Genomic DNA, 27557 nt, shown 5'->3' on the forward strand with positions numbered 1-27557 from the left:
CTGTGTGACTAGAGGCAGGCAGCCTACTGGGCTCTGAAGCACCAAGGCTCCTGTTCCAGGGAGAGAAGGGGCCAGCGCCTGCAGCCTTGACCACCCTCCAACATCAGCAGTACCCATGTCCTCCCCACCACCCCTCCAGCTTCCTGTGTGCCCTGTGAGGAAATAGGTATGAGAAGTGTTTGTTAAGTCCTCATCTGCATCTGCATCTTCCTGGTAGACCTAGATGAGCCACCTTCCTCCTTGTAAAACTGTAGCTTGTTAGCACCTGGAAACTTGTGCTGTACTTTGGACGAGTGAAGATGTAGAGAAGATGTAAATAAACCAATTAACATGTAGATGAAAGTGAAAAACCAACCAAAGAAATGTACTGTTTGATTTAAGAGCGGTTGGAAAAGAAAATAATTTACTGTTGCTCGGAAAAGGAAATGCAAATCTAGGGAAAGGAAAAAAACAAGAGATTTAAGCTTGGGAAAATTGGATGAAAACAAATTTAGGAGCAGAGAGAGAGAGGAAGAGAGAATTTATTAAAATAAACATAAGCCACAACTATTTATATAGAATACAAACAAGTGGAAAATTCCAGTATTCATTCTGGGGGCATGGACTTTGTAGTCCATTTTGAATAAAGGCAGTGACAAAGGTTCTGATATCAGTATTTATTCCCAAAGTAATTTCCAGAATTTTTCTTGGGATTAGTGTGGTTTTAGATCAGTTACTTTAATTTACCTTCATTTTTCACCCTGTGTTGTACTGGCAATGAATGCTCATGATAAGGGCATCTCATTCTTAAATCTTTTTTTTTTTTTTAGATTTTTTTTTTTTGATGTGGACGATTTTTAAAGTCTTTATTGAATTTGTTACAATACTGCTTCTGTTTTATGTTTTGGTTTTTTGGCTGCGAGGCATGTGGGATCTTAGCTCCCCGACCAGGGATTAAACCCGCAACCCCTGCATTGGAAGGCAAAGTCTTAACCACTGGACCACCAGGGACGTCCCCAAGGATGTCTCATTTTTATAAAATATAATTTGTTAAATTGTGAAGTATTTTAAATACTCATAAAAGTACATGTGTATACCCATATCCACTTTTATGAAATATGCTAATTTTATTTTATCAAACATGATAAATTTATTTTATCAAGGATGTCCTATTTGTCCCAGAGTTCTTTTTAGAAACGAGATTACAGATACTTTAAGCCCTATTTATCCCTTTGCCCTCCTCTCTCTTCCCTAAAAGTAACCACTGTTTGGAGATTGATTATGATAGGTATTTGTATATTTCTTCTACATATTTATGTATCCATTTTTAAAAATTATTTATTTATTTTTGGCTGCATTGGGTCTTGGTTGCAGCACACGGGATCTTTTGTTGCAGCACGTGGGATCTTTTGTTGCAGTACACGGGCTTCTCTCTAGTTGTGGTGCACAGGCTTCAGAGTGTGCGGGCTCAGTAGTCGTGGCGCACAGGCTCTCTAGTTGTGGTGCATGGGCTCTCTAGTTGTGGTGTGTAGGCTCTAGTTGCGGCATGCGGGCTCTGTAGTTGTGGCACGCAGGCTTAGTTGCCCTGCAGCATGTGGGATCTTAGTTCCCCGACCAGGGATTGAACCCGTGTCCCCTGCATTGGAAGGCAGATTCTTAACCACTGGACCACCAGGGAAGTCCCATGTATCCATTAATATTTACTTTGTCTTGAATATTTTAAACTTTATTTGAAAGGTGTCAGGCAGCAGGCATCATTCTGAAATTTTTCTTTATCATTTAGTGTCGTACCTAAGAATCTATCGCCTAATCTGAGGTCACAAAGTGTTACTCCTTTGTTTTCTTCTAAGAGTTTTATAGTTGTAGCTCTTATATTTAGCTCTATGATCCATTTTGATTTAACTTTTGTATGTGGTGTGAGGTAGGGCTTCATTCTTTTGTTATGTGGATATCTAGTTGTGCAGCAGCATTTGTTAAAAAGAATATTCTTTCCCCATTGAATTGTCTTGGCATGTTTTTCTAAAATCAACTGACCATGATTGTGAGCATCTATTTCTGGATTCTTATTTCTATTCCATTGATATATGTCTGTCCTATGCCAGTACCACACTATCTTGATTTCTGTAGCTTTGAAGTGTGAGTCTCCCAACTTTCTTATCTTTCAAGGTTGTTTTTGCTGTCTGGGTCCCTTGAATCTTCATATGAATTTCAGGACCAGCTTGTTAATTTGGGGAGTGAGGGGGACCAGCTGGGATTTTGATAGTGATTGCATTAAACCTGTGGATCAATTTGGGAATATTACTGTGTTAACCATTTTGTCTTCCAGTCCATTAACATAAGATGTCTTTCCATTTATTTAGATTTTCTTTAACTTCTTTCACCAATGTCTTGTAGTTTTTAGTGTAGTGTTTTATATTTTTGTTAAATTTATTCCTGAAATATTTTATTCTTTTTGATGCTATGACAAATGGAATTGTTTCCTTACTTTCAGTTTTTGGGTTGTTCATTGCTAGTGTATAGAAATATATTTATTTTTGTATATTGATTGAACTCATTTATTAGCTTTTACATTTTTGTGTGAATTCTTTAGGATTTTCTATATACAGGATCATAACATTACTACTTTCTTCCCAATCTGAATGCCTTTTATTTTGTTAGCCTGATTGTCCTGCTAGAACCTTCAAAACAATAGTGTGTTTAGACACTATTTATAAGATATATCCAGATCTTTTCTCAAAGTGGTTGTACGATTTTACACTCCTACAAGCAATGTGAGTTCTTATTACTTCAAATCCTTGGTAATGTTTGTTTCAGTCTCTTAATTTTAGCTCATCTAGTAGGTGAGTAGTTCTATCTTACGGTAAGTTAAATTTGCATTTCTCCATGACTAATAATGTTGTTCGCTGATTGGCCATTTTTAAAATCTTCTGTGAATGTTTAGTTAAGTCTTCCGCCCATTTTTAGTTGGGTTGACTTTTAAAAAACTACTGAGTTGTGGGAATTCTGTATCTATTCTTGTCCCAAGTCCTTTATCAGATTTTGAAAATATTTTCTTCCAATGTGTGGCTCCTGTCTTCATTTTCACAAACTTGGATTTTGAGCAAAAATTTTAGTTTTGATATAGTCTAATTTATCACTCCTTTTATGGTTATTACTTTCTGTCGTCTATGAATCCTTAATCTCAGGTTGAAGATTATTTCTCGTTTTCTTCTAGAAACTTTATTGTTAAATTTTAATTTTAGATCTATAATCTATCTCAAGTTCATTTTTATGTATGGTGGAATAAAGAGGTCAAGGCTCTTTTTCCTTCCATGTTGAATGAGCAGCTCCATTTGTTGAAATGACTGTGTATTCCTTGCTCCATTGAATTACCTGATGCCTGATTCTTTCATACTTGTTGCAACTTGTTTGGTAGCCAATAATGTAGCCAGTTTTGAAATTTTCCACAAAAACTTTAAAAAAGATGTATCTCTATTTCTGGAATACAGGTTTCTATATCTGTGAAATTAATTCAACTTTATTAATGATGCTATTCAAATCATCTCTATCTTAATTTTTTGTGTTCTGTTAGTTTCTATTGTAATGGATATGTCAATATCCTCAATATTTCTTAATATTTTCTTATGTTTTGAGTCTGTCATGTTAATGTACATCCAAGTTCTAGATTGTTGTATGTTCTTGGTGACTGATCCTTTTATTATTATGTAGTTTCCCTCTTTAAACTTCTGCCTTAATTTCTATTTTATTTGTTGGTAATATGGCTGGACAAGCTTTCTTTGGTTAATATTTTCCTGGTATATCTTTTTCTGTCTTTTCATTTTCGGTTTTATTTATAACTTTATGTTAAATATCCCTCTTATAAGGAGCACATAGTTTTATTTTTCTAAAACCTATTCTGATAATCTGACTTTAATAAGTGAGTGTAATCTTGTTACACTGAGTGTGATTACTGATACAATTAGTCTTGATTTTCTATTTGTTACCCTTTTTCTTTTTCTCATATTTCTACTTTTTGTTAAGTTGACATAGTTTTCAGAATTACCTTTTATTTTCTCTGTTTTAGAAACTGTAGGTTACGCTTCTATTTTAGTGGTTACCCTTAGCTTGTTTTTAATATGTTTAGCAGTCAAATTTTATAACAAAGTCTCAAGTGTACTGTATTTCTATCCTCTCAAATATGATATAGTCCTTTGCAGTATTTAAATATCCCATAACGGACTCACTCCCTCATCACAAAAACAATTGTCTGTAATTTTGGACTTATTCTATTTGGTATGTTAAAACATAACAGACATTTTAAATTCGTGCTCATAAGCTATGAAATATAATAGTAAAACTAATGCCGTGAACCCACCACCCAGCATAAGAGGTGGAGTGTTTCCACTGCTACCGTGTACCCTGCCTGGTTCCTGTCACATTAGTTTGGCCCCCATGACAGCAGATACAAGTGGTCAAGAGTCCCTCTGTGAATGAGGGACAGAATAATTAAGAGACTCTTTTTTAAAAAAATAATAAGCTCAACTTAGAACCAAGGATGTCTTTACTTCTGGGTCTCATTCAAATGTAATTTCACTCACTGATCCATCCAGTTCGAGTCTGTGGAGTACCCATGTGCTCAAGGCTCTGCACCAGGTGCTGCAGGGGAATGGGGCCGAACAATGACCCCTGACCACCCAGGGAGTCTGGCTGGCTGGTTTTATTGTCTACTACATTCTAACTTGAAAGGCAGAGATATCTAGTCAAGTGTTCTTGTGCTTCTGATACTACCATTGCAACTGTCTTCGAAATGGCCTAGAACCTTAGTTTTTAAATTTTTTTTTTTCTTGGAGCAAAATTCTGTAATTTTCTTTTTCTTGGAGAAAAATATCTACTCTGTAACTTCACTGTCATGCCGAAAATGTTAACTACATCAACCGTAACGCTTAGGACTTGGGAGGAACTTACTTGACAAGCATATTCCAGGATGTGGTTGCTTTTGACGGTGCACTTCTGAGGTCACCAGGGGAAATTTGCTCCCGTGTAGAGACCAGGAGGTGTGATGTGGCCTGGTGGGAGTGCTGTTGGGAGTGGAGCGGGTGGACGTGCCTCGTCGTATTGTAGAGGACAGCTCTCCTGGGTGAGTGCCTGTGACCCACACACAGCAGGGAATGTTTTCCAGTCTTAGCAAAAAAAAAAAAAAAAAAAAAGGGGGGGGAATATTATGAGGCAATAGATTTTTATCAGCATGATACCATCTGAAAATCAAGAGGTCTTTTCTTCATCAGTGCCTGGAGCATATTTACTTCCCCGTGTGTGGAATTGTCTCTGCTTAGAGTGCTGTCGCCCCTGCCCCTCACAGAGCTTTCCGACTGGACTTGGAAACAGATCTTCACTGCTCTGGCCTAAGCGTTTTCCCAGCAAGACAGCACTTTCCTTTAAAACTTAAACTTCTATGTTGTGTGGACATGGATTTTTTTCTGGAACCATTACATATTGGAGACTTTATGTTGGCGATCCTTTGGCCTTGTGGGAAGTTGTTCTTCACGTAGTAAATGAAATGACCGAGTGATGGAGGTGTTCAGACCCAGTAACTTGCTGTGGTCAGCACCTCCCCTCCTGTCTGTCCTTACTGCTGGTACCAAGTCAGGTCCTCTACCTGGCCCAGCCAATTTCATGGAACCACAGAGTTGTTAGGGGTTTTGGTCCAATATTTTGGGGGTAAAATAGAGTACGTTACTTAATGATCGCCCAGGCTCAGGGGTCCAGCCAACCTCAGTTCAAATCTTGTTAGTTGTGTGGCTGTGGGCATGTCTCTTAATCATCCCATATCTCAGTCTCCACGTCTGTAAGTGGGGATGATGCCCAACTCGAAAGAGTTGTGAAGGGTTATTAAATGAGATAGTATGTTTAAAGTCCTTTCAGTGTCATGGCTGGCCCTTAAATTCTCATTAAACTGTAGCTGCTCGACAAAGCCCTTACTTTGCGTAGTTCCAGTGTGTGCAAATTTCAGAGTTTAGTTAACATCAGATCACCAAAAAGATGTATTAAACAAGACGTATTAGCATTACTTTCTTAGGGACATTGGAGGAAAGCTCCCAAACCATTTTTTTCCAACCGAATCGACCCCACCTATGATCAGATTGGCCAGCTGTTTAGTATGATGTAGATATATATGTGATCTACTCTAGAAGCTACTTGTTAACCTGGCTTTTGCTTAAAGCCAAACCAAGTATTCTGAAAGTTAGATGTTTAATAGTAGACGTTGATGATCCATTTGGAGACATGTAGACACAGGCTTTCTAGAAAGAACACTAATAATAACAAACACTTACATTGTCTTCAAGTTAAGGAAAAGCTAGGGTTTTATTTTTTCATCTTTTTCATAATTAGCCTTCACCAGAGAATATAGTTTCATACTCACTTAGCTATCAAAGACCGCTTATTGCTGTCCTCAAAAAGATAGTTTTCAGTACTTTCTTGAAAAAACATGTCAAAGGAATGGTTACAGTACTTGTAGCACAGCAAGAGGACATCAGGAAAGATTACTGAAGGAGGAGCTGGGAATTGTGGGTCCAGCTGTGCTGCTGCTCTGCTTAGGGAAGTTGCTGAACTCATCTGTTGATTGGGGGTTGATGGATCACCCCCAGAGTCCCTTCCTGCTCTGAGAACTCCTGAGAGTCATGGTCCCTGTCCTTGTCATGGCCACTAGGACCGCCCGCCCCAAGTCCCCCGGGATCTGAGTGCTACCCCCTGCAGCCTCTTACACTTCATTCTCTGGGTCATCCCTTACTTCATTATTCTGGCTTGGGTTGAAAGATGAATTAAACGTTGTGGTTCCGGACTTCCCTGGTGGCGCAGTGGTTAAGAATCCACCTGCCAATGCAGGGGATGCAGGTTCAAGCCCTAGTCCAGGAAGATCCCACATGCCACGGAGCAACTAAGCCGATGTGCCACAACTACTGCGCCTGGGCTCTAGAGCCTGCGAGCCACAACTACTGAGCCCACGCGCCTAGGGCCTGTGCTCCACAACAAAGAGAAGCCATGACAATGAGAAGCCTGCGCACTGCAACAAAGAGTAGCCCCTGCTTACCGCAACTAGAGAAAGTCTTCGCACAGCAGCAAAGACCCAACACAGCCAAAAATAAAAACAAATAAATAAATAAACTTTGTGGTTCTAAGAAGGTGTAGGTAGAAATAGAGGGAGACCCTGCATGGTAGTTTGAGGTATTCATAGCTACGTTTGAAAAGCTGTACAGGTAGCCCTGGCTTTGCACAGTTCCAGGACTAAATAACACCAGGCCCAAAGATTGCAGTCACATTGGTGTTTTAATTGTGATGATTGCATCAAGTGCAAACTTTGCTGCTAGTTCTTCAGTCCACAAGTCCTTACATAAATAACCAATGTGCAGCCTGTGCAGTGACGAGCCACATCACTTTTTTTGAAGTCTCTACCTGTTCTAGCACAGACAGCAGAGTGTGCAGTTGTGTCACCCCTTTATCTCTCCGTGATAACTCACACGGCATTACAAAATATATATAAGTATATCATTGAAAGAAGGAGCTAGCCCACAAAGACGAAAGTGTAGCAAAGGAATGGAAAGCGATAATGCTGGAAGTGAAACAGCAATGTAAATGGAGTTAGAGAAGAAAGCTGACTGGCAATGTTGACACTGCTGCCTGTGAGTTCTAGAGGGTTGCCAGAGGAAGTTAATCAATGCAAGTTTATTGAGCTAAATGAAGAAAGTGGTTGTGACGAAAAAGATGAAGTGATGCCAACAAAAAACTGCACAGTAATTAAAGGAACTCTGGGGACATTTCATGACATTGAAAGTACAGAGGATAAAATGTTGGAAGCTGATCCAAACTTAAGAGTTTATAATTCACCAAGGCGTAGAAAAGAGGCTCATTCTGTATCATAATTTATACAACTGGAAGAAGGCAAGCTCTGTTCAAACTACTCAATAAGCTTAAACATTTTTTTAAATTCACAGTTTCTGATGTTTTAAAGTAAGTGCACTGAATAAATATTAATTTTACATTTTGCATTTCGCTATACATTTATAACCAACAATAAAAGTTTTTTATGTTTTGACAAAATTTCGAAATGTCATGGAACCGCCGTTTTTACCATCCTTCATTAAGATTGCTTTGTGTGGTCATTTATATGGTCTGACACTGCCATGCAAAGTGAGCACTGCCTGTGTTTGTGTTCTGATCCTGGACAAAGCCCAAACTGGCCAAGATCTGCTCCAGAAGTAGATGTTTCCTCATTGCCCCAGGCTTCACCCCAGATCTGCTTTTAATCTTCTCTTTCGCTGTGTTTACAACAGTACAGTGAGGTTGATATAACAAAACCACTTCCTTCTTCCCGTTCTCCTGTGCCTAGATTCTTTCCCTGGATACCATGTCCTTGCTCTATCTTTGGTCACTGCTTATTAGAGCATCTCTTGTACTTATCTGCTTACCTGAACCTCTCCCCTGCTTGCGTCCTAGGGGTAGAGACTGGACTGTGGTTGTCTCTGTCAGCTTCTTACTCTCAGTTCTTAACATCGTGCATGATAGGTCATCAAAAAGTATATTTTGAAGGAATGTTCCACATACTATTTAGAGCAAGTAAGAGTCAGTTTTTACTCTTTATAAATTTAAGTTCAGCTATTTATTAATTATTTTTAAAAATATATTTTACAAAATCATTTTATGGGATTTGCCTCAGTGAATGGTCAATAAACATTTACAAACTGACATGTTTGACAAAGAAACTAAATATTGATACATGGAATGATAAATCTGAAGGGGGACTATATCACAAAAGGCTTTTGAGGGGTTATGTTCTTTGGTTTTAAGTAACAGCTGTCTTACACAAAATAGTAAATGAGTAAGAAATAGATAGTATGCTTTCTTTTTCAGAATCCGAGGAAGAGTTGAAAAGCCATGGCTTAGAAAGGGTGACAATGAGCCATCTCTGAGTATTTTGACAGAAGGGATTTAAGCTTCTTCCTTCAGTATCTCTACTATTAATGAGCCACGGGTTCTAATTCCCAGCCTCTGTGTCTCTCTGTTCACATTTCAAATTCCCGGAAACAACATTATTAGTCCAGCTGTGGCCTAGGAGATGGGGACAGAGAGTACAGCTTTGGTTACTTGGGTGGGTTGCTTTCCTAAAGAAGATAGAATTTTCCAGAGATAGGCAGACCTTAAAAAAACTGATTACTATAGTACTTTACTCTAAAATATATATATAGTTTTTAAATTCCCATAGATTTTCACTTTGCTTAGGAGTTGGATTATTGAAAAGTAGTCTTTCTGAATTATTTTTTTATAAATGGAAAAAATTTTGAATACTACCTAGAGAGATTTTCTAGTGAGTACTCTTGTAATATAAATACTCTTGTTTCAATATGTAGATTTTAATTTTTATTCAGGTAGGGGGAGGCCAACAGATTAGGAGAGACTGTCACTGAAAGATAGTTTGTTACAGTTTCTGAGAGGAAGGGCGGTCAGTGCAGGACCACAGAGGGAAGCACTAAGGTTGATTGGAGCAGGGAGCCTAAAGGGGAAAATGTGGGCCAGAGCCTTGACTGTGGTTTCTGTGGGAAGCTGTGAGGCAGGGAAAGCAGGGTAGACCGGTTTAGCTAGTTTGAATCATTCCAGAAGAGTGTTGGGCAGAAGGGCTGTCCCTAGTTGTCTGGTGCCTGGCGCTGCAGTGATTAGAGCAGGTAGATAGTGGTCCAGAGGGTTAGCAAGTGATAGAGGTGGTAGGAGTACGGACTGGATTGGTTTGCATATGAAAAGTGCGTTCCTAGGCAAGTCATTTGCTTTCCCTAGGGGTTGGAGGATTGGTTATCCCTCTGGGGCATCCCTCCAGGGTCATCAAGGCTCCAGATGTCAAAGCATCAGAAGTATCAAAATTAACGAGGCATAATTAATGCAACTCCCCACTTTGAATTGGTTTTTAAGTTTCCAAGTGAAATCTGGTGTAAGTTCCTAAACCAGGCATTACCAAGATCGAGCCCTCTGCTGTGAGCTCCACTTCCTCTCCCACCAGCTCACACTCCTCTCTGTCGCACTGGCTTCCTTGAGTTCCTTGAACACATCAGGCATGAGTCCCACTATAGGAACCAGTGGATCTGGTCCCTCTTTGTGGAATGCTTTTTCTTCAGTTATCAACTTGACTTCTTCATTTCCTTCAGGCATTTGCTCACATGTCACTTTCTCGGTGAGGCTTACCCTAACCACCTGACTTAATACTGGTCCCAGCATCCACTCTGGATCCCTCTTACTCAACCCTACTGTCTTTACCTAGCACTTACCACTTTTAACATTCCATATCATTTGCTTATTTCTCATGCCTGTTGTTTGTTTCTTTACCCCTACAATGCAAGAGGTCTTTATTTTGTTCATCAGCGTACTCCAAGCAATTAAAAACATAGTAGGTACATGGTAGGTGCTGGCACATAGTAGGTGCTCAGGAAATACTTGAATAGTGACTTTATTTTTCCCAAAGTGGAGCACTCCCGTCTTTTAAGGACATCTAAGACATGAGATTAATAACTGTAGCAATGTCCAATATGGGAATACAGTTAGGTTCTTATTGCATTCGTCAAATATTGAGGCATAAATGGTATAAAGGAAATATAAAGTGTTGAGATTCTTGCTTAGCAATCGTAGTTCAGCCAGACAGATGAGAGAAGAAGTTCTGTCACCTTTTCTGACTTCTGGACTTTGCTTATTGAGTTTCTCATGCTAATGCCACAGCTACATCAAGTAAAGGGCTAGTGACTTTTTGTACAAGCCAGTTTATTCTACCTGATTCTTTTCATTGTAGCTCCATTGTTAACGGTTCTGTTTGAAGGCTTTCTTTTCACTCTCAAGATCCACAAGGCTGAGCCCCTCACTTCTCTCTCCTCCCGTTTCTTCCTAGAAGTAGCTCTGTAGCTGAGGTTTTGGGGGATAGACTGACCTGAGGAGTGACAGACCCGTGCCCGGAGTGAGCCGTTAATAAGTGTGGCTGCCTCATGTGTTACTGGCATGTGATTTCAAGCCATGTGCTAAGAAGTAAATGTCAAAATCATACTGAAAAATATTATTTCTCTTCTGGAAACATGGCATTTGAGAAAACAGGAAATGATTCAAACAGTGTAGAACAAATGACATTTATAATACATTCAGATGTTTAACGGTAAGGAATTATTGGAGAGGTTTAGGTATGAAATGGTGTTGTGGTTTCTTTTTTTGTTTTTAGAAAAGAGTCTTTAATAGATGCATATGGATGAAATATGTGGGATTTACTGCAAGCTGATACAGGAGTCGGAAAGTGGCTAGGGAGAGAATTGAAGCTGAATTGGCCAGGAGTTGGTTATTGCTGAAGCCGGGTGATGGGTACATGAGGGTAATTATACTGTTGTTTCTGTTTTTCTATGTATTGTCAATTAATGAAGCATTTTTAAAATGTAGTGGTAATTATTGGACAGTTTGTCTTGTTTCTGACTTTAAATGAAACACATTCAGAATTTCATCATGAAGAATGGCATTGGCTGTGGACTTAAAGGACCAGAAACTTCCCTTCTGTTCCTAACTGTTTAAACCAGAAGTGGTTGGTGAAGAATATTAAATGCCTTATCAATATCTTGAGATTATTATATGTATTTCTTATTAGACCTATTGCTGTGACGTAGTTTTATTCCAATTGACAGTAAAAACCCTCTTACATTTTGCAGAAACCCTCCTTTCACTCGGATAGTAAGTGCTGACCGGCAGGGGGTCACAGCAGGAACAAGACAGGCAGGTCCTTGCTGTCCTGGAGCTCAATTCTAGTGGGGAAGATAGACCACAAACAAATAAATGAACAACTTCAGGTGGTGGTATCGCCATCTCTGGCTTTCTGGCCACCAGGGAATCTGGGTCCCAGAGCCCAGGGAATGAAGAGGGTAACATGGTGGGAAGTATGGCTACCTTCTTTCCAGGGAGCGGGGCTTCACTTTTCAATGAAGAAAAAAGAGGCACGTTGCCTCACCTTAGCTCCAATAGCTTCATTAGAACATTTCTCCAATAGAGAAATGTTAGCTCCAATAGAACATTTCACAATTGTTCTTTCTAGAGTTGGCAAACGCTAGGTGTTGGAATTAGTTTTTGAGATTGTTTTGAGTTCCCGTCCCTTCTGTGTCTGGATAAGGATTTAAGTGCTAAGTTTAGAGAGGTGGCCAGGTACCTTGAGACGAACACCAGCTGCCCTGGCCCCAAATATGTGTGTACGTGAATCATAGTCTAACTTGTGTTGATTAGCCTATTTTCATAGTGCTCAGTCTATTTAAAAACAAAGCCAGTTAGGAAATTACAAATGGGTAACAACCACCAGCAGAGCGATGGACCATGTATTCTGTGCTCACTCAGGCCTCATAGCTAGCTTACAGGGCACTGTTCTTAGCACATCTGACATTGGAGAAGCTGTAGGCTGAAGAGATGAACTACCTTGTTCAAAGACACCCTAGAATCAGTGGACCAGCTGGGATTTGAACCCAGGTAGCTTCTCTCCAGAGGCTGCATTTTAAACCAGTATCTTGTAGGCCCGCTTTTTTTTTTTTGACTGTTTATTTATTTTTTTATTTTCTTTAATTTTTTAAAAAAATTTATTTTCTGTTTTTTTTTACATCTTTATTGGCGTGTAATTGCTTTACAATGGTGTGTTAGTTTCTGCTTTATAACAAAGTGAATCAGTTATACATATACATATGTTCCCGTATCTCTTCCGTCTTACGTCTCGCTCCCTCCCACCCTCCCTAACCCACCCCTCTAGGTGGTCACAAAGCACCGAGTTGATCTCCCTGTGCTATGCGGCTTCTTCCCACTAGCTATCTATTTTACGCTTGGTAGTGTACATATGTCCATGCCACTCTCTCGCTTTGTCACAGCTCACCCTTCCCCCTCCCCATATCCTCAAGCCCATTCTCTAGTAGGTCTGTGTCTTTATTCCTGTCTTACCCCTAGGTTCTTCATGACATGTTTTTTTCTTAAATTCCATATGTATGTTTTAGCATACAGTACTACTCTCTAAGGATGATGATTACTGTCAAGATTCTCTTTTCTTTGTGTTCCAGGTTTTGCTGATCTTTGCAAAGGAAGACAGTCAGAGTGATGGATTCTGGTGGGCCTGTGACAGAGCCGGTTACAGATGTAATATTGCTCGGACTCCGGAGTCAGCCCTGGAATGCTTTCTAGATAAACATCATGAGATTATTGTGATCGACCACAGACAAACTCGAAACTTTGATGCAGAAGCAGTGTGCAGGTACCTTAGATATGTTAATATGTTAGTAAATGTCCACTTAACAGCTTAAAATGAAATTCATTTAAAGATGTCTTTAGTTCTAGCCCACATATTTCTAAAATATGTGTTGATGTTTCTAAGTAGTATATACAGATTTCTGTGGTGAAGGCGGTAGCTCCTCCTATGGCCTTTTCTATTTCTCCACATTTGAGTTCCGATGAATTTAGAGGTGTGAGCTAGTCCCCACTGAAAACTTCAGGGTGTTTTCTCCCCTTGAGTATGGCTCATGTTTCACCAAAAAGAAAAATTGAAATTCACACAGTTCTTGTTACAGAGATAGAGTTTGGATTTAAACCAGATATTTTAATCTTAATTATTCTGTCCCAAAATGAACATCAGAAATGTGTGAAATAGACCATTTTTCTCTGCCTGACACAGATGGGTGGATTCTACAGCAGTCGTGGAGGGAAGGCAGCTACTTTGCAGCAGCAGAAAATCTTCCAGGGATCCAAACCCCCTGCTTGTTTACAGAAATGCTTGTGCTCTGGGGAGGAAATGCTTGCCTGTTCATAAACAAATGCAGTCATCAGAGTTCGCTCTGGATGAACTGATCCATTTAGCACAAGTGGAATGCTTTGAAGCTGGATGGGAAGAGGTCACTAATTAAATGCTAGACCGGGACAAACTCCAAATACGTATGGATCTGGAATTGTCTTGAATATTAGCAAGTGAAATGAAAGGTAGGGAAATGGTTCCTTAGACCCTTTGGTACCCTGACAAGGAATTAGTGCGTTAAGAGAAGTTTCTTGTCACGGCAACACCTTGCTATTCTTGGACCATTTTCAGTTTTCCAAAGAAGAAACTTTCTTAAGGAACCTTTTTTAAAATGTCTTACTGGTCCCAAATAATCCTATCTTCCTGCATAGAAACATTTGCCTATTTAAGTATATAATACTAAAATGTGTCACAAAATATTTGGGTATTTTTAGTGTTAAGAAATAGATACATGTGTATGTGTGTATATATATATATATATATGTGCGTGTGTATGTGTGCATGTGTGTGTGTATATATATATATATGTGCGTGTGTATGTGTGCATGTGTGATTTTCAGACTAGAATTGGGTCTCTTATAATTAAGCAGGTCTGCTTTTTCTTGGTCTCCACTTACTCTTCTTACATGATTTTGTAGTAGAAATAGCACAATCCTTTGTGCATCTATAGAATGATTTAAGACAGGCTTCAGATGTAAAAAGAAGAAATGAATAGGAAGAATTCTTTTAATTCAGGCAAAGGCCCCAGTTAGCAGGTGAGCTTCGTAATCTTCCTTGAATATAAAGAAATGTAGTTTTGTTTCCTGATGAGTGAATGTTTGTCTTAGCTGCACAGAAAAACAGTGAGGCATCAGTGCAGTTCAGAAGCCAGGTTGTGTGTCTGCTGGTGCGTTTACTGACTGTTACCAGTCACATTGAGGATGGTGAGATTCCTGAATGCTGGACTGCCAGCACACCTTCCCTAAGATGAGTGGGGACGCATTCCCAGCAGATATGCCTTCTTCATTGTCATCTATGGCCCAAGATCTCTGGTTTTTGAGCTGGACTGGACCTTAGCTTAGCATGCTTCCTTGGACCCTGGCCTCACCTGTGCCCAGCTCCCCCTTAGTCCTCTCAACCAGGAAGAGGTCCAGGTCTCTCTGGCCACACCAGTTCCTTTGGAGGAATGAGAGAGAAGAGGTCAGCAGCAGGAAGGGACCTAAAACACAGAAGCCAATCTCAAAAGAAGCTAAGCAAGCGTGAGCTCCAGCCCAGTTATGTTCATAACGTGTTTTCTCTTGCCTAAGCCCCAACCCTTAGAATGCAGCCCAGCAGTGTACCCATGACACCTCCTGGGGGTGGAAGAGGCTGAAGGAAGGTGAGAGGTGTTTAGCATCTCCCTAGAGATGAGAGCGCACCTCTGAAACTGTACATTTTTTTTCATTAGGTGCACCTGGTATTTCTGCTGAGATTTCAGTAGGCTCCTAAGTAGGAGATAAGTGTAGCTTCATGTTACCAGGACGTGGTAGGGGGTAGGGTGGCTGAGTGGGAAGTGGTCTGGGCTGGCATTACCCCTGCTGCCCATAGTGAGTTCAGGCGTCTCTCCAAAGGAGCTCGTTCAAATACCATTTATCCACAAGGGGAACCTTCATTTCCCAGGAAGACAGCAGCTGGTCTTTTCTTGAGCCTTCTACTCACATAGAGTGAGGTCTCAAGGAATAGGACATGGGGAAGGTACATTTTTAGAGAAAGGTGAAGAAATTTAGTCAAAGAGGATGAAGCAGTATGAGCTGGCTGTCCCTGGGGGAGCAGTAATGCATACACCTTAAAATGGAGAGGGGGGCTTCCCTGGTGGCGCAGTGGTTGACAGTCCGCCTGCCAATGCAGGGGACACGGGTTCGTGCCCCAGTCTGGGAGGATCCCACATGCCGCGGAGCGGCTGGGCCCATGAGCCATGGCCGCTGAGCCTGCGCGTCCAGAGCCTGTGCTCCGCAACGGGAGAGGCCACAGCAGTGAGAGGCCCGCGTACTGCCAAAAAAAAAAAAAAAATGGGAGAGGGGCAGAAATGCCAGTAGCTAGAAAGAAACAAATACAGGTTGTTTCACGAATTCCTCAGCCTTCTGTTCTTAGAGGTGTTGGTTCCCTTCTGAAGGATCTCGAAATAAAGGGAGGTCAGACCAAGGAGATGGATGGAAACAAGCATGCTTATTTGTACTAAGACTCAAGCATGTGGCCCTTTATTAAGAGTTCATCCAACTCATGACCCCTGACCAAAATAATCCAGAATCTGAGCTGCAGCATAGCACATTTTCTGGCATCATGGACCTCAAAATTCTATATCCTTACATATTTTAACCCTGTTAAATTCCTAGGGAATAAACAAATTATAGACAGGCGGTCATGGTACAACAAATATCATTATAGTGACAGTTACTGTGTTGACCATTTCTCAGCCCTAGTTGATGACTCAGTTGTTTAAAGTATTTGAGCACAAATAACAGTACAACTGAAAAATTGAGATGGCTCTTTGTGAAATTTTTAAAAGACCTTAACCTGCACGTGTACATCCATCTGCCAGCAGTCCTTCTAAGGGCAACTTTCTGAACTATCTACTATTTTAAAAGAAAAAAAGATCCATCCCAGTTAGCTCCCCAAGTACAAATTGATAACTAGAGAATTGTAGGACTGCCAATTTTCTTGCAGCGTGGAATTTCAATCAGAAAACATGGAAGTTAAGTGGAATTTGCTAGTTTTTGAAGTGGAAAATTGGCAGGTCTGACCTACTGGAGAATTGCCTGGGAGTTAAATTTTTTTTTTTTTTTTTTTTTTTTTTTTTTTTAGTAAAAGAAAGAGATTGTCCTAATCCACAAGGGCATCTTTTTTTGTTGTTTTCCATGTGTTTTCAGACTTCTTCTTTACAGGGACATTTGATTTTGTGCCATTTTCACTGTGAAGAAGTCCTGTATTCTGGTAACGGAACAAGGCGTAATCACTGGTTTGACTTGGAGCTTTCTCCTTGCAGGTCGATCCGGGCCACAAATCCCTCGGAGCACACGGTGATTCTTGCGGTGGTTTCACAAGCGTAAGCTCACCTCCCGTTCCCAGCTGGGAATACTACTCTTCCTCCTGAAACATTGGTCTGTTGTAATTCAGCCTTTGAGCTGGCAAAGCAAGGGGGAGGTCTTTGGCCTCACAGCAACAACCTTAGATCTTACTTGGGATTTTCTTTGTTTTGCAAGTTTCTAGAAATATTTGGATTTTTCTCTTTACTCTCTCTAATTTCTGTCAGCACATACACACTTCAAGAAAAAGATGGTTACTCATCATATGCTGGAAATGAGTAGAGAATCTGGGGAGGAGGAGGTCTGGAGAGAACATCGTTCCAGCTTATCTTTTCTCTTTGAAGAAAAGAGATAGGACAATGCTTATTTTTTTCACTTAAGAAGAAACAGATTATAGCATGAGAGCAGGCGCTAAAGCCACCGCAAGAAAAGGATGGTGCAGTTTATGTTGGGACTGTTACGTGGCTAGAAGCAGGACAGCAGGATGGCCCCACTATGGTGATTGGCACAGATTCTGCCCTGAAGGAGCTGACAGGCCAGCAACTCAGAGTTTCAGCCTCCCTCAGGCAGGCCCCGCCCAGGGGAGATTTGAAATATCCATTCCAAAGCCATATTGGAACAGTGGGAAATCCTGGCTTCCAAGTCTTGCCCTAACCAAAGACTTCTCCTCACCTGCTCCTCCTTGAGTCTCTTGATAGGAGCTGTGTCTCTTCACTTGGACACCTACCACAGGCTCTTGGCCCAGGAAAGTGAAGAAACTGTCCCATTGGTTTCTTACCATCTTGCCATCTTGGTGGGGGATGGGATCTCAGCAAGAAAGAGCGAGGGGAACCGAGATGTGAGACCAGCCTTCTTCAGCCCTCTTGCTTCTATTTTATCTTCTGGGGATGTGAGCTCTTAACAGGGTCTTAGGGTCTTGACATGGGTACCAGAAGGGTACCAAGCCACACAGCATTTCCCCAAGCCTGGCTGATTCCATGGGCCCAAGACAAAACATTCATTTTTTTTCTTATTCATGTGTACGTGTCCTTGACAAGTAATGGCTTGCTGTGTCTTGTTATTATTTTTGACTTTTTTTCCCCTATTTTTTAAGTATTTCATTTATAGAGGAAGTTAATAATAAAATTAATGCTGCGTGTGCCACCCAGCTTATGAAATAGAACATTATTAATACCCTTGGAGCCCTTTTGTGCCCCTACTGATTATTGTTCAGAGAGGGTAGAACCTTGAGTTCCTAAGGAGGAAAGGGGGTAGGGAGGACAGCTTTTCCCTGCTGGGAAAATGCCACAGGTAATGCCACAAATAGGCACTGGGATTTCTCTTCCTGTTCTCGTTCTGCTTCTCCACCCAGTCCCCATTGTCCCATTTTTCTTCCCTGTTTTCTAAGGTATGTACGCCATGCTACTTGCTCGCTGTCTTGGGGACACCGTTTCTCATAAAGGTGGCAGCAGAGCTACAGCATGACTTCATGACCAGCTGACCCCCACCCCGTCCTTGTATTCAAACTGAAGTTCTGAGACCCAACTGCAGGCTCAGTGTAGGAAACCTCCCCTGAGATGAGTGCCAGTAATCAATTTCTGTCTTCTTCCCTTCTCACTTGGCTTTCCTGATGACACTTCTTCCCCATTGGCCCTGGGGTGCTGCAGCCTCTAATGCCAGTTGTCTTCCTGAGAGTTGGACCCACCTAAGTCTTGGGGTGGGAGTCATGCTTCCAGAAGGTTTGGGGATCTCAAAGAGGACAGTGGTCTCTGGGATGAGCGTTGCACCTTCCTTGTCCCTTTATGGGAACTGCTCCGGTACATTTGCTCCAACTCCCAAGGAGCCCAGAGTTGCAGAGGGCCTGTCGTGTGCACCTTTCACACACACTGCTGGAGTTCCTTCTACTGTCTGTGTTCTTTCTGCACCTGAAGGCGGACGTGGGAGTCTGGGTTCTTACAAGGCAGGTGCACCCTGCGGGCATGTGCTGGGCAGGAAGGCACTCTCACAGCCGTCTCCCTGCTTGCCTTGCGCTCTCCGAGTTTCAGTGTGAGGAATCCCGGTTTGTATATCTGCCGAGTGACCACATTTTCTGCTTTGCTACAGATCCGGCGACTATGAAGAGGCCTCGGTCCTCCCTCTTCTGCACGCAGGCTTCAACCGGGTATGTAAAAGATGAACTAGCACCTCTCTCAGATACAGATACCTAACCTTAGCCAAACAGCTAAGCATACTGTTATAGGCATTCAGCCCCAGAACTGTGAGGGAAAGGAAGCAGTTGTTCTCATGGGATGGTGACGAGCACCTGCTGGTCAGGCTTTTTTCCTTTTTCTCTCATAACTTCATATATCTTAGCTACAGATATGTAATGATGTAAAAAACCTGTCTTCTTATATCAGGTCGAAATTCTCTAGTCCCAAAGTAATCTCATTTAAATCAGTCCGGTCAGTTAGCGTGTATGTGTGTGATTACGTGTAGTTAGTCCACCAGATCGGCACCCAGGGCTCTGTGCTCATCAAGGGCCCAGCCACAGCTTACACCCTGGGGACAGGCCCATGACAGCAATAGCATCTTGGGAACTCCTCATTGAAGCCATAAATGTCAGCAAAGAAAAATTCTGAGTGACAACTACATGAATAACACTGATATTCAACTTGGGGATGAAGACTGATTACTCCAAGGAAACTTAACAAACTAAATACCTAGGCTTACCCAGTATCTCAGGGTAAGGGCAGTCTGAAGGTTTGGTTGGAGGTGAGACCCTGTGCATGCAAACAGAAAACAACATGATGGATTTGAAAGAGAGAAGAAAAGGGGTGGAGAAAGATAATCAAAACATGACTGTTTAAAGGAAATGTATTTCATAATATTAAAATATTACAAACCCTTACAGAGAAATTGTGGAGGACCTCACTTTATATGCTTGAATTTTTTAAATAACAAGCGTATATTTCTTCTATTAAAAAAATGAAAGATTACCCTTTGGAAAAAACAAGGTAGAGGTCACAGTTGACTTGGGCAACTTTTGCGGGTAATTTAAACTCAAGCAAGTGACTTGTGGCATCTTGTGAACTCCTGGTTTAAACCAAAAACGTCAGCAAAGAAAAATTCTTTGACCCTGATACTCAACTAGAAGATTGAGATTGATTAAGGAGACTTACCAACAACCTAAATAACTAGGTTTACCTGGTATCTCAAGGTCTTTTGATAGGAGTAATCTGAATCTCAAATAGATGGTGTGATGCGTCCTTTTCCTTCAAAAATAGGAGACTGCCAGTGCCTTGTGAATTATGAAAATTCCTTTGGGTGCTTTAAGCAATGGTGGTTGGCTACTCTGGATTCAAAAAGATCCCTTGTTTATTGTCAGTCACAGAGAAGCAGAAATTGCCCACGGGATGCAGTTGTTTTGTGCTTTGGTGTGCTTCCGTGGAGAAGCAGCAGTGCTGTATAAAACGTTGAAGGCAGTGCTGCGGTTCACAAGTGTGATAGAAATGAATGTTTCCGGTCAGCAGTATCACTCACTCCCTTAACTCTTCCCTCCTGTCCGTCATCGCATCTCTCAGAGGCTGGCACTCGGTTCCAGACGCCGTTCTGGCGTGCTTGCCACAGCTTAACGAGACAATGCTTCTGAGTTTCGGAATGGAGAGTTGCAAAAGGAAAGTCATCCAAGAAGTCGTGTGGCTGGGACGTCTTTACTTACTCATTTTCTGAGGAATGACTTAAAATTACTCAGTTTTCATAAGTCTTCCATGTAACGTTGACCACCCATGCACCTCAGCCCAAGGCTGTCCTTCATATCTGAGGCAGGGCCTCTCAGAATGTGAGCATGGAGGTTCTCCACATGACCTGTGGAGGGGCTGGGGCAGGCAAGACACGCCGTGGGTTATGGCCATGAGCCCCCGTTGCCATAGGTGCTGTTGAGTGCCCTTTTGGAATTCAGCTTTTAGTTCACCAATCCTGCCTCTGACCAACTGGTGCGGAGATTGGTGTCATTAGGAGTGATAGCGTCTTGTCTGGGGGGCTAAGATTGCACGTCTACTCACAGAAAAGCTTAGGAGAGACATCTGCCCTGTTTGGGTGCAAACGCTATTAAGTGAATTTAGGAGGGAAAATACCATTGTTCCTTTTTATTCTTTTTTGTAACCTGTCTGTGCTGCTCTGGAAGGTTTCGTTTCTCTGTCTTGATATGATGCTGCTTTTTGCAGGCAGCCATGGTGAGTAAAGCCCTTTGTGGAAGCATGAAAAACAGTACCTGTCAGGGGCCACCTGGTAGTCTTTAGTGCTGGGTCTGATCAAGGCCATTTGCCAGCCAGGTCAGGTTGCCCCCAAGGAGTTGGGGCTCTTTCCGAGAGAAGCTGCCGCACCTAACAGGCTTTCCCTCCTGAGTTACAGTGGCACAGAATTGGCCGAGGCTGCTCTCCAGGTGGCTGGTCTCCTGTTTTTGGGCAAAATCTTGTCTCTGGCAACTTTCTACCCAAACACCCTTCCAAATATGCCAGCTATTCTTCTTGCCTTCTGTGAAGTTGTTTCCCATCTCTGAGTTGTTGTGATTGTATTAAATCATTTGCTGAAACTCGGCTCTGTGTTACTAGCTAATTGACCAGTGCCTCAGTTGATGGGTCCCTGAGTGGGGATCCAGGAACACATCGTACCATCAAATATCCCAGAGCAGCTCCTCTTGAAGCCGCTAGAGCTGTGCGTGAGTGGCCGACTGCATGGTGCTCAGCCCACTCTGAGTTTTTAGAAAGAGCATCTTAGCAAAGGGCGATTGCAACTTGTTTTTGTGTGAGCCTTTGTGTACCCCTTTGCTATTTGGAATGATGTTTACAAGTTCATTCAGCAAGTCTTTATGGAGCACTTACTCTGTGCAAGGTGGTGTGCTAGGCGTGTCGGGGGTATGGCAGTCAGACACAGTTCCTCCCTGGAGAGACGTTGTGTGGAGGAAGAAGTGGAGAACCAAGGTTTATTATTTGTCGGGCTCCATTCTAGGGGACTGACTTGATCCTCATCTACGGATGAGAGGTTTGGTATTGTCTCCATTTTTGCAGAGGAGGAAACAGGCTCAAAATGACTACCTTGCAGAGCTCATACTCATAATAAGTCAAGATGCAAATACTTGGTGTTTAACTCCCAACTTCATGCTGGGTCCACCAAAGTCACGTTTCCCAAAGTGTTCCATGGAACGCTAGTGTCCCAAAGCTTTTAATAGGTGTCCATGACAAAAGGCTTCTGTGGTCGAGTAAGTGTGGAAAATCAGTGAAGACTCTGATTCTCCTCCTCTTGCCCCTGAGAAGGTACAGTGCATGTTAGCAGCATCACACCCAAGCATATGGAGAAATCCTGTACTAAAGACACCCGCCTACGTTTCTGGAAGCGGGGCCCAGGAAGCTGCATTTTAAACCAAACACCCAGGTTATTCTTAGCATGTTGAAGTTTGAAGACCACTGTCCTTGGTTCACTCAATTTATTTCAGATTTCGGGGTTAATGATAGTCTAAAAACTTCCCAAAATATTTTCCCACTGCCCTTAGTCTACAAAACACTTACTGAGTGCCACTTATGTGCAAACAAAGTGCTCCAGTGTTTAGAAACCATCACCTAACAGAAGGCTGATCTTCACCGCACTGGAAGTTCTTAGGAGACCTAAAGAAAAATAAGAATTATAAAAAATTACGGTAGGACCTTCAAGATAGCAGAGGAGTAAGATGTGGAGATCACCTTCCTCCCCACAAATACATCAAAAATACATCTACAGGGCTTCCCTGGTGGCGCAGTGGTTGAGAGTCCGCCTGCCGATGCAGGGGACACGGGTTCGTGCCCCGGTCCGGGAAGATCCCACATGCCGCGGAGCGGCTAGGCCCGTGAGCCATGGCTGCTGAGCCTGCGCGTCCGGAGCCTGTGCTCCACAACAGGAGAGGCCACAACAGTGAGAGGCCCACGTACGCAAAAAACAAACAAACAAAATACATCTACATGTGGAACAACTCCTACAGAACACCTACTGAACACTGGCAGAAGACCTCAGACTTCCCAAAAGGGTCTTGGTGCTCCGGCTGGCTGTCAGGCCTGAGCCTCTGAGGTGGGAGAGCCGAGTTCAGGACATGGGACCACGAGAGACCTCCCGGCACCACGTAATAGCAGTCGACGAGAGCTGTCCCAGAGATCTCCATCTCAATGCTAAGACCCAGCTCCATCCAACAACCAGCAAACTCCAGTGCTGAACACCCCATGCCGAACAACTAGCAAGACAGGAACACAACCCCACCCACTAGCAGAGATGCTGCCTAAAATCATAATATGTTCACAGACACCCCAAAACACACCACCAGACATGGTCCTGCCTACCAGAAAGACAAGATCCAGCCTCATTCACCAGAACACAGGTACCAGTACCTTCCACCAGGAAGCCTACACGAGCCACTGAACCAACCTTACCCACTGGGGACAGACACCAAAAAAAATGGGAACTATGAACCTGCACCCTGTGAAAAGGAGACCCCAGACACAGTAAGCTAAGCAAAATGAGAAGACAGAGAAATATGCAGCAGATGAAGGAGCAAGATAAAAACCCACCAGACCAAACAAATGGAGAGGAAATAGGCAGTCTACCTGAGAAAGAATTCAGAGCAATGATTGTAAAGATGATCCAAAATCTTGGAAATAGAATGGAGAAAATACAAGAAACATTTAACAAGACCTAGAAGAACTAAACGACAAACAAACAATGATGAACAACACAATAAATGAAATTAAAAATTCTCTAGAAGGAATCAATAGCAGAATAACCGAGGCAGAAGAACAGATAAGTGACCTGGAAGATAAAATAATGGAAACAACTACTGCAGAGCGGAATAAAGAAAAAAGAATGAAAAGAATTGAGGACAGTCTCAGAGACCACTATGGCAGGACATATTTAAAGTGATGAAAGGGAAAAACCTACAACCACAATTACTCTACCCAGCAAGGATCTCATTCAGATTTGACGGAGAAATTAAAAGGTTTACAGACAAGCAAAAGCTTAAGAATTCAGCACCACCAAACCAGCTTTACAACAAATGCTAAAGGAACTTCTCTAGGCAGGAAACACAGGAGAAGGAAAAGACCTACAATAACAAACCCCAAACAATTAAGAAAAAGGTAATACGAACATACATATCGATAACTACCTTACATGTAAATGGATTAAATGCTCCAACCAAAAGACACAGACTGGCTGAATGAATACAAAAACAAGTCGGGTATATATGCTGTTTACAAGAGACTCACTTCAGACTGAGGGACACATACAGACTGAAAGTGAGGGGATGGAAAAAGATAGTCCATGCAAATGGAAATCAAAAGAAAGCTGGAGTAGCAATTCTCATATCAGACAAAATAGACTTTAAAATAAAGACTATTACAAGAGACAAAGAAGGATACTACATAATGATTAAGGGATCAATTCAAGAAGAAAATATAACAATTGTAAATATTTATGCACCCAACATAGGAGAACCTCAATACATAAGGCAAATGCTAACAGCCAAAGGGGAAATCGCCAGTAACACAGTAATAGTAGGGGACTTTAACACCCCACTTTCACCCATGGACAGATCATCCAAAATGAAAATAAATAAGGAAACACAAGCTTTAAATGACACATTAAACAAGATGGAATTAATTGATATTTATAGGACATTCCATCCAAAAACAACAGGATACACTTTCAAGTGCTCATGGAACATTCTCCAGGATAGATCATATCTTGGGTCACAAATCAAGCCTTGGTAAATATAAGAAAATTGAAATCGTAATTAGTATCTTTTCCGACCACAATGCTATGAGACTAGGTATCAATTACAGGAAAAAATCTGTAAAAAATACAAACACACGGAGGTGGAACCGTACACTACTAAATACCCAAGAGATCACTGAAGAAATCAAATAGGAAATCATAAATACCTAGAAAGAAATGAAAACACAACAACCCAACACCTACGAGATGCAGCAAAAGCAGTCCTAAGAGGGAAGTTTATAGCAATACAATCCTACCCTAAGAAACAAGAAACATCTCAAATAAACAATCTCACCTTACACCTAAAGCAATTGGAGAAAGAAGAACAAAAAAACCCCAAAGTTAGCAGAAAGAAAGAAATCATAAAGATGAGCTCAGAAATAAATGAAAAAGAAATGAAGGAAACAATAGCAAAGATCAATAAAAGTAAAAGCTGTTTCCTTGAGAAGATAAACAAAATTGATAAACCATTAACCAGACTCATCAAGAAGAAAAGGGAGAAGACTCAAATCAATAGAATTAGAAATGAAAAAGGAGAAGTAACAACTGACACTGCAGAAATACAAAGGACCACAAGAGATTACTACAAGCAACTATATGCCAATAAAATGGACAACCTGGAAGCAATGGACAAATTCTTAGCAGAACCTTCTGAGACTGAACCAGGAAGAAATTGAAAATATAAACAGACCAATCACAGGCACTGAAATTAAAAATCTCAAGCACTGTGATTAAAAATCTTCCAATGAACAAAAGCCCAGGACTAGATGGCTTCACAGGCAAATTCTATCAAACATTTAGAGGAGAGCTAACACCAAAACTTCTCAAAGTCTTCCAAAATATAGCAGAGGGAGGAACACTCCCAAACTCATTCCATGAGGCCGCCATCATCCTGATACCCAAACCAGACAAAGGTGTTCACAAAAAAAGAAAACTATAGGCCAATATCACTGATGAACACAGATGCAAAAATCCTCAACAAAATACCAGCAAACAGAATCCAACAGCACATTAGAAGGATCATACACCATGATCAAGTGGGGTTTATCCCAGGAATGCAAGGATTCTTCAATGTATGCAAATCAATCAATGTGATAAACAATATTAACAAACTGAAGGAGAAAAGCCATATGATCATCTCAATAGATGCAGAAAAAGCTGTTGACAAAATTCAACACAGTTTTGGAAGTTTTAGCCACAGCAATCAGAGAAGAAAAAGAAAGAAAAGGAATCCAAATAAAAAAAGAGGAAGTAGGGCTTCCCTGGTGGTGCAGTAGTTGAGAGTCCGCCTGCTGGTGCAGGGGACACGGGTTTGTGTCCTGGTCTGGGAAGATCCCACATGCCGCTGAGCGGCTGGGCCCGTGAGCCATGGCCGCTGAGCCTGCGCATCCAGAGCCTGTGCTCCGCAATGGGAGAGGTCACAACAGTGATAGGCCCGTGTCCTGCAAAAAAGAAAAAAAAAAAAAAGAGTCATGTACCACAGTGTTCATTGCATCTCTATTTACAACAGCCAGGTCATGGAATCAACCTAAGTGTCCATCGGCAGATGAATGGATGAAGAAGATGTAGCACATGTATGCAATGGAATATTACTCAGCCATAAAAAGAAATGAAATTGAGTCATTTGTAGTGAGGTGGATGGACCTAGAGTCTGTCATACAGAGTGAAGTAAGTCAGAAAGAGAAAACAAATACCGTGTGCTAACACATATATATGGAATCTAAAAAAAAAAAATTGGTTCTGACGAACCTAGGGGCCAGACAGGAATAAAGACGCAGATGTAGGGAATGGACTCAAGGACACGGGGAGGGGGAAGGATAAGCTGGGATGAAGTGAAAGAGTGGCATTGACATATATACACTACCAAATGTAAAATAGCTAGTGGGAAGCAGCCGCATAGCATAGGGAGATCAGCTCAGTGCTTTGTGACCACATAGAGTGGTGGGATAGGGAGGGTGGGAGGGAGACGCTACAGGGAGGGGTTACGGGGATATATGTATATGTATAGCTGATTCACTTTTTTATACAGCAGAAACTAACACAACATCGTAAAACAATTATAGTCCAATAAAGATGTTAAGTAAACAAATAAATAAAATAAAAAGGAAAAAAGGAAAAACGTTACTACGTAAATATGAAAGTGAAAATATAGAATGATTATATATATATATAAATATATACATATAAAATATATACCTAGACACATAGACACAGAGGCATAATAAAAGCCTAAGGCAAATCAATTAGACAGTCAACAAAAGTTTACTTCTGAGGTTTTCGTTTTAAAACAAAGGAAACTGTTTATCCCAACCTTTTCAAAGACTTATTTTATCACAGATCCTTTTTTGTACTTCATGAAGCATCAGCTAACACCACTCAGAGCTCAGTTACTGACACATCATCTCCACCCGTCCAGAAGCTGAACCAGAACCTCACCATGTTTAACTTTGCTTTGTAAATAGAAAGTATTTCCCTCTGTGTGTGTTCATGGTTCCCCCTCTGTCCTTAGCCCTTCCCAGCTTCCTCCTGGGCTGGTGGGGACCAGAGGCACAGGGAAAGTCAGGGAGCTTCTCAGATATTCCACAGGGAGAAGCCATCCATGCTAGATGTGTGGAAGAGAGTGTGTGTGTGTGTGTATGTGAGAGAGACAGACAGACAGACAGTCAGACAGACATGAGAAGAGGCAGGATGCGTTAGGCACTCAGAAGATGAGGAAGGAAGCAAAGACTGCCTCTCCCCACCAGAAGACATCACTCGTAGTGTGGTATGCCGTGAAGACATCTAGGCTCAGGTTTTAGAAGACTTTCCTTAGTGCAACAGAAGCACAGGTGTTTCAGTAATTAGCAAGGCTGGGGGAGGTGTTCTATCCCTCGTGTGTTTATTTTCCTGTGAGTGTTAATAATGTTTTGTTATAAATAACTATGTAATGTTTCTGCTGTCTTGTTTGTTATACATTTAAACAAGCATTTCAAACACTTGACAACTGTTTT

The 27557-nt window shown here is 41.6% G+C and overlaps 1 protein-coding gene across 10 annotated transcripts in view; it reads left to right on the plus strand.

The window, feature by feature from the left end:
• Positions 1-27557, plus strand: part of PDE8B (phosphodiesterase 8B) — a gene marked incomplete at its 5' end in the record, with an annotated part of 253193 nt that overhangs the window by 105761 nt on the left and 119875 nt on the right. For all 10 annotated transcript variants that reach the window (XM_082651425.1, XM_082651433.1, XM_082651428.1 and 7 more), the window contains 3 exons: positions 13053-13243; positions 16779-16838; positions 18901-18958. In XM_082651425.1, coding sequence (XP_082507551.1) covers positions 13053-13243; positions 16779-16838; positions 18901-18958 — 309 coding nt within the window. The remainder of the gene's footprint in view (positions 1-13052; positions 13244-16778; positions 16839-18900; positions 18959-27557) is intronic.

The sequence above is a fragment of the Grampus griseus genome (assembly GCF_964374135.1).
Source record: "Grampus griseus genome assembly, chromosome: 3".
NCBI classification, from domain to species: Eukaryota; Metazoa; Chordata; class Mammalia; order Artiodactyla; family Delphinidae; genus Grampus; species Grampus griseus.